This window comes from Micropterus dolomieu, linkage group LG20, assembly GCF_021292245.1.
Source record: "Micropterus dolomieu isolate WLL.071019.BEF.003 ecotype Adirondacks linkage group LG20, ASM2129224v1, whole genome shotgun sequence".
NCBI lineage: Eukaryota > Metazoa > Chordata > Actinopteri > Centrarchiformes > Centrarchidae > Micropterus > Micropterus dolomieu.
Genome location: NC_060169.1, coordinates 8,097,893 through 8,105,962, shown reverse-complemented (window position 1 = coordinate 8,105,962; position 8,070 = coordinate 8,097,893). Strand labels below are relative to the sequence as shown.

The 8,070-nt window shown below is 37.1% G+C and overlaps 1 protein-coding gene across 1 annotated transcript; it reads right to left on the bottom strand.

Annotated features, from left to right (window-relative positions):
* Positions 1-5: 5 nt before the first annotated feature.
* On the bottom strand, positions 6-7,481 carry LOC123959278. The gene is made up of 11 exons (XM_046033233.1): positions 7,350-7,481; positions 6,360-6,550; positions 5,423-5,524; positions 4,514-4,652; positions 3,708-3,858; positions 3,382-3,514; positions 2,737-2,889; positions 2,031-2,068; positions 1,854-1,883; positions 1,560-1,726; positions 6-599 (listed from the first exon to the last, which is right to left on the bottom strand). The coding sequence occupies exons 1-11, from the start codon at positions 7,479-7,481 to the stop codon at positions 6-8; spliced, it is 1,830 nt and encodes a 609-aa protein (XP_045889189.1).
* Positions 7,482-8,070: the final 589 nt, after the last annotated feature.

Genomic DNA, 8,070 nt, shown 5'->3' with positions numbered 1-8,070 from the left:
TAACCTCAAACTATTACATGAAACAAGTCAATTGCCACTAACCCTTGGTTCAGAAAGGGCATAGTTTCAGCGAAGTCCGATGTATTAGAGGTTATGCAATTGCTCACAATCATCTGTGCTCCACCAATGCTGCAGTTGGACAACACGTAGATGTCCAGTTGGTTGATTTTGGACCCGATGGCATAGCTGGTTGTGGCTAAAGTGGAGCTGTGGGTGTTGGGGGAGCTGGTAGTGCTGGGGGAGCTGGTGGAGGTCCTGTTAATTGAGCTGGTGGAGGTGCTATTAATGGAGCTAGTAGAGGTGGTGTTGATCTTTGATGGTAATCCAGCTCCCCGACGCAATCGTTGTGGCAAGAGGCGGAGAGAACGTGTGGATTGTGTCGCAGGCCCCTGTCCTGGGAGGTAAATTTCTATCCAATACCTAACCACACCGAAGATCTCTACCTCTTTGGGCATGCTGACATTGTATAGCGGTCCCTTGGCCTGGACTCCAGGGATACGGCAGGCCAGAGGGAGGATGAGGGAAGGCAGGCGGCTGACTTTAGTGTATGGACGCACACTTTGCAAAGTGTTGGTGTAAACCAGCTCTGAACCTGATTGCTGGAAAAAAGGAAAGCATGGGGAAGAGTGAAGTCGTAATTCCCATTCAGCTGAATAATCGTCATTGCAAAGTATTTTTGAATTTAATAAGTAACTTAACACCAGAATGAAAAGCTGAGCCTTGTCGGGTTGAAAATGTCAACAGTTTTCTGCAGCACACATGTACAAGTAGAAACCACTTATTCAATAATTTACATGAAAAAAATAGCCCGTAATTAGAAGGATCTTTTTCATTATGATTATCTATAGTATATGAACATGTGAAATGTGTCCTCTGTTAAATCCTTTTCAGTGCACTGGAAGCAAGATTTATAGAGATTTTATGATTGGATTTTGTTTACATCCATATCTTATGAGTTGCTTAGTCAATAGACTGAAAAATAATCAGAAACTATTTTGAGAATTGAAACACTCCCTGGTTCTTCAAATGGTCTCAAATATGATTCTCTGCTTTTTTTTGCCTCTCATGACAGTGAAGTGAAGTAAGGCAAAACAAGCAAGATGAAGACATATCGTGGTCTCTGAGGAACATCTTTTTGATCATTTCATTGAGTGAAAAATAAATCAAGAAAATATTCTGCAGATTAATCGATAATGAAAAGTTAGTTTATTGCAGCCCCTTGTCTCATGTACGTCTATAAATTTTGGGACTTTTTAAACATTGTCCCTGAGAGAAACGGATATGAACACCAGCAAACATTATAGGGTTAGGCTTAGGGGTTAGGGTTATCCAAGTTAGCACTTTAACACCCTAGTCATTGTTTTATTTGAAACCCCAGTGTGCTAGAGCACAGCCAAAACAATCAAAAGTAGAAATTTCCCACAATTTCTGCACTGCAATATATAAAAAAGTATAGCTTAAGCTTTTTCAAAAATTGGTAGGTACAGGAGGTGTAGTCCAGGAGGGGTGAGAAATATTTTAAGACAGATAGAAATGAAAAGAAAGGTAGAGCATGTTACCACAGTCTTGGTGCCGCAGCCATTCAAGGGGATGTGTGCAGTCAAGTGTGTGCTGTTGTAGGTGACGGGACAGGTGGGGCTGTTGAGCTGCAGCTCGGCAAGGTTGATGTTGGTCAGGGAGCTGACAGGGAGCACCAGAGTCATCTTTGCATTATCACACTTCAGCTCTGCAGGCAGACAGCATCAGATTCTTAATTTAAAAATACATTCTTACACACAGACATAATTAATACAAATAAAAAATATGAGTCACATGCATCCCTTGAGTGTAACAAAGTGTAATATTTAATTAACCTGTTCCAGCAGGTAATGTTGTCATCTCCTCTGAAAAGAAAAAAAAGTCATATTTCAATAGTTAATAGTCAGTATTTTCTGCAAAACCCAGCTGTGTGGTTAGAAATGATGTATTGTGAACTACGGTAAAGCATCACTGGCATTCTTATGACATTTCTAGGCAGCTGACGGTCTTACTTTGGAACAGCCACACACATCTGGCCTCTGACTGCAAACTGGAAAGACAAAGTGCAAACCTAAATAAATATTCTGTTCAAGATATGGACATTTGACTGGAAGTGTAAGCAATTGTGTATGTGATTAATTTAGTGTAATGCACTTAAACTGTAGTCATGGGCATAGCACAAAATTCTAGACCCTGTACATAGGCACCCTCAATGGGCCCAACGTTCTGACACAACCAATAAAATCTGGTATCTGAGGCTGTCACAGGACTGTAAAAAGCACGGTCAATCATTTCATTTGGTCTGCAGGCAACCAGCCTATAGTTACATGTTTTTACAATTACATTATGTGTTACATTAAACATATGTATTATGTAAACAAATAAGTATTCTTATTCAGATCACATTAAGAAAGTCAGAAATCCAAGCCCTTTTAAAAGTGTCTTTTCATACTTTTTTCTCTTTCACTTTTTTCTTTTGTACCTTAATACCATAAACACAATGTATAACTGACATTCACAGAACATAATCAGAATATGTTACTCAGTTCAGTTTAGTACACCTTTTATTAAAGGTTTGATGAGGTACTGTAACGTATAATAAAAGCATATTTTCTATAACATTATCCTCCCTGTCACCCGTGCTAATGGAGATTGGAGTGTGAATTGCATCACTTTGTCTGGCAGCATCAATGCCATTCAGTTCACAAAACAACCTACCTCTTGGAATTTGCAGCAAAGCAGATTGGTAATAGGCGGGTCAGTTGGTTTTCAGTACGGATCCAGGCCATGGTCATCATTGCCTGGGAGGCGATTGAGGTAAAACCAACCCTGTAGAGTTCTGGGGGCCCAACCACTGCTACTTCTAAAACACTGCAAATATAATAATAATAACAACAACAACAACAACAACAACAACAACAACAACAACAACAATAATAATAATAATAAATAACAATAATAATTTATATTTAATACATTGTATTTATAGAGCACTTTCACTACATAGGTTAAAATACATAGGCATATGGTGAGAAACCTTTTACTGTATATGTAACAGTTTACTTAAAGACCCTGTACACCTGTGGAAAAACCCATACATGTGATTTTAATTATTGTGCTTGAAAATACCTCACCTGCATCTGAAATCACTCCCTTGTTCACTCATTCACACACTTCATACACAATTGATACTCAACAATTTGCTCTGCAGTAATTGTCATTTTGCATCACAATGGACAGGTGTAGAGTCACACAACAGTAATTGTAACATCTATAAAATGTGGCAGATTGTAATTTTTTAGGGCATTATATATATAAAATTTGATACACTCAAAATTGGAACACTCAAATGAAGTGGCGTACCTCTCCAGCTGTGACATAAAGTTGACGGTGAATTGCACTTCCTGGTATGGCAGGACAAACAGCGTGGAGCCCATCTTGGGGGTCTCACCTGTTGTCACAGGTTCACCCGTGCAGATGGAATTTGACTCCTCCACTGGAAGGAAGCAGAATAAGTGTTGGTACCTCTCTTATGTCATGTGTTCCACTGCACCATACACACAGATTTGGTGTTGCGGCTAGTGTGATCCCGTCGCAAAATGTTCTCTAGTTATCCGTTTTCTGTAAGTCTATATGCTTATGACATATAGCCAACATTAACGTGACTATTATCTGATTGACAGACTCACCAGTAAGAGAGAGTTGCACAGGGACAGAGCTGAGGGGTTTGTTTTCTGTGACGTGCCTTATCATGGGCACAGGAATCAGGTCCTCTGCCATCAGGTAGATGAAATACTGTCCTGCTGGTGCTTCTCCAGTGAATGTCAACATGCATTTCCCCTGGTGAAAAAGAGCATAGCCATAGAGAAATAATTTTAATAAACAAGGATCACAGCAAGATCTGTCAGTTGTTCAAAGTAATTGGGCCATTGTTTCTGGACAATGCTGAGTTTTTGAAATGTTCTTTGCCATAGCACCCATAAGTCCACAGTTTTGAGAGTAATTAGCAACACTAAAAAAATGAAATAGAGATTCTGCCTATATAGGTTACTATGAAAATCTACACTATTTATAATTAATTAATTAATTAATTAATCTAAGATCTATATAATTAGCAACATAAATATACAGACTAAATAAATTACAGACTAGATCTATATATTATATTTTTTAAAGGTCAGACTTATGTTGTTTATTTTATTATGCATTAATGTATTTATATTCTTGAGGAAGAATATATATATATATATTCTTTCTTTGCATGAGAGAAAACAATTTCTAAGAACTTCAAAAAATGTTTGCTTATGACACCTAGAACATGCCATAAAGTAACAACAGTGATCTTTGAAAAAGTTTTAAAAGAAGTCTAATTGAAAAGAAAGTTTATTTAATCTGCCCAGATTTTTTTTATATATTTGCCAAAACTCACAGTTATTAATACGATTTTAAAATAATTGTGTTTGAGTGAGCTGCTTAATGCTGAGGTTAGACTCACCTCATCCAGCTTTATAAAAGAGTGCTGAGTGCAGGTCAGACACTCTCCCTGCTTGTGGCTGGCAAAGCGACATCGCACCTTGTCACCATCCAGATCTTTCACTGACAGATAGAAGTTGCGAGGGCAGTTCACAAGGGCCCTAATCCCATTAGACACCAAGAGTCAGCAGCATGCAGGAACAGAGAGATAATCAGCATCTCAAATCATAAATGCATGTCATAACAAAGGAGAAAAGTGAAAGGGTAAAATCTATACATCTGAAAACAAGGCTATCTATTTCTTGGCGGGACCAGTAACTTCCTGGAGTCTGGTCAAGAAATAGTACATAACCCCCACCTAAATGACAAATTTTTGTTTGTACACTTGGATGACTGTACATATTTTGTATGGATTAAACAAACTAGATAGGTGTTAATTAGTGAACTTTAAAGGTTCAGATTTACTGTTAAACAGAGGCTTGCTAGGCTAGCTGTTTCAGCATTTTTGTCTTTATGCTAGGCTAAGTTAGCCGGCTGCTAATGGTAAGCTTCATATTTACTTTACAGTCACGAGATTAGTATTAATCATAGTTTCTGTAGTCTCTTGGCAAGAAAGCGAGTAAACTATTTCCCCAAATGTCAAACTATTAATTTAACGTTAAGTGTTGGCAGAAGTTAACTCTCCCATGACATTTAATTAAAGTTAAGCTTTATACTGGAATTAGCTATGTTTAATTAGGGATATGACTTTTTGCCATGGCTGACTTTTTAAAATCTATTTAATGTTGGAGCTTTATAGTATCCTTGACTTGTTCAAACCTGTTTAACTTATATTTCTCTCTTTAAAGCCCTCATTTTATTTCAGTTTCAAAAGTTTTGTGTTTTTAAGGACAATTTAAATAAATTCATTGTGTGTGCAAGTGTACAATACCTTAGGGGAGGAGGGAGAGCAACAAAAGCAGGTTGGTTGAGTCTCCCGCTGTTTGCTCGAACTATTGGTCCTGCTTTTATTGATACATACATTTCTGTGGACCTAAACATTTGAGGAAAAAAAGTGTGTTAGAGAAACTGAAACCTGTTTTCGTGATCTTCCTTGAGGTAGCCTGATTCAAATCATCACATCAAATGCCCCATTAAATAAGAAAATAGCCTAGATCAATGAAACAGGACAAATATTAAGTACAACAGAGTAATAAAGAAACTTGGAGGACTTGTTGAACATGCAGCTCTTGTAACACACCCAGTGCATTATACCTAAGGGCAGGATTAGGCTACTACAGGAATGTGAAAAGAAATAAAAGCACTAAGCACTAAAGCACGCAAAAACTGTCATGAGAAACTAATCAGTGTGAGTGACTACAAAAAAAGAAGGCAAAAGTATTTTTGTCATTACACACATTCCCTACTTACAAATGTGTCATACCGACTGAAGATTTTAATAAATGTTTGTTGTTTATTTTAATATGTATTAATTACGTATTTACATATTCGAGGGACAATTAAAATGATCTAGTTCTAGTTATCTTTAATGCCAAGTTTATATCATGCCAAATAAAGTCATACTACCTCACCTGAGTAAAGAACAACATTAAGACTACAATTTCCACAAGCTCACATAAATTATATTTAGGCAAATTGGAAGGACAAATGGTGAAAGAACAAAGACTTTCTCTTTGTAAACACTGTTTACCTGAATTTGCTTGCATGCCTGACCCCAAAACATTTATTTTGCAAAAATTAAAGATGAAAAGCCATTTTTGTTTAGCATATAAGTTACTATGAGAGAAACGCATCCATGTAAAAAGCATGATGAGTTTTATATGTTTGACGTCAAAGGTCCAGACAGTGACCCAGAAGAGGGCTCATACCCTAACTTGATGGTGCCAGTGAAATTACTGGGGACAGTTTTCTGCCACTGGCGAACACACCAGCCAGGACTGGGTTTGGTGCCAGAAAAAGGTTGCGAGGTAGCGTAGACTCGACAGTTCTCCCCTACAGCACACAGTCCAGACAAATTTGGACATGGATTGGGAGCAATGGCACTGAAATAAGCTTCCACCTGAAAGAAGCAGAGAGACAAAATTACACTTTTATGTTGAATGACTGATTTTACGTCTGAGTTCAGTGACATCAGCTAAGGATCAAGTACCCTTTGGATGAGCTCAGTCTTTGCTAACTCACTAAAATAAAGACAGTCAGTATTATGTAGTTCATGAAGTATTAGAATACTGAAGAAAAACACATCATCTTTTATTAATCCACTAAATTAAGTATAGTCATTCATTAAAATAGCCATATATTTAAATTAAGTAAGGGTGGCATATGTAATTATTATTTCGCACATAGTTTATACAGGGATATTAATGGGCTTATTATGGTCATTAAACAATGAAATAATAAATTACAATAAATCCTACTCGATTTCACAATGAATTATACTTTTATTATACTTTTTCTATTAGAAAGGCAAAGTCTCTTAATATATGCCTAAACTCTGAAATGGTCATTTATACCTCTGTTAATGAATCCCTGAACACCAGGTTTTAGTTAAAGAAGAAATTAATAATAAGGTTATTTTAAGGAATATAGGGTTTGTAGAAAAGAAATTACTGTAGACATTGGAAATCCCTGTAAATGTTTGGAAGGGATTGAACTACAGATTTATAGATGCAAATAACATAATGCTGAAGTTATGAAATGATAACTTTGATAAACAGCAGGAAATTATTTGTATTAGTTCACTGTCATTTCAGATGGCACAAAACCTTAAAAAATAATAGAAATGTGTGATAAGGGCCAAAGCCAAAGACTTTGGAATTGAACACCCAAATGTTTTGGGGTGGGAAAATGTTGCCCACCGTATTCCCTCCATTGCTATCCAGTGGCACAACACTGACGGTCAGTCCCAGAGAAGAGGCTTGGCAGGCCGGGCCTAACAGAAACAGAGTCAGGCCTTGCAACAGGATGTTCAGTTTGAATTTTTCCAGCATCTCAGCTCCTCAGTCAGGCAATAAGTCTGAACCTTTGGGGAAATGCAGTGACAGAAAGGTTAAGCAGCCAGGACTCATTCTATCAAGTTAAAGATGCTATTTTCACTATATAGTAAGCTGGACATTTTGTTGTTCATAAACTACAACAAAGCTTGATTTGGGGTACATGTATATATACATGTAATTATATTCACATGTATTCAAAGAGTCTTGACTTTTATAAGTGCGGTGTGACAAAGAAGTTATTCTCCTGAAAAAAATGTGAGAGATGATAGAGTGTTGACTGGTTATTGCTGACAGGAACTGTCACCTCTGCAATTCATGGCATGTGCAATCCATCCAAAGTTCGTCATACCTGATGTAACTGTATAGGTTGGAAAAACAGGTGCTACGTAAAGACATGGTCACACTTCAAGTTTTTGGTCTCACAGTGGAAGTGTGACCATTTTTATCAGAGCCATATATTAATGAACAACTAGATTTATTGTTGAATTATTTTGCAGAACAGTGATTAATAATCCACAGCATTATCAAGATTACAGATATGAAATATTCACTGATAGATTGATATCATAATTTCAGTCGGGAC

Coding starts and splice junctions, on each gene's coding strand:
- LOC123959278 (XM_046033233.1), bottom strand. CDS start 7,481: ATGCTGGAAAAATTCAAACTGAACATCCTGTTGCAAGGCCTGACTCTG. Junction 5,525..6,359: donor ACTGGCACCATCAAGTTAGG/GTATGAGCCCTC, acceptor TCAAATGTTTAG/GTCCACAGAAATGTATGTAT. Junction 2,069..2,736: donor TTTGCTGCAAATTCCAAGAG/GTAGGTTGTTTT, acceptor TTGTCTTTCCAG/TTTGCAGTCAGAGGCCAGAT.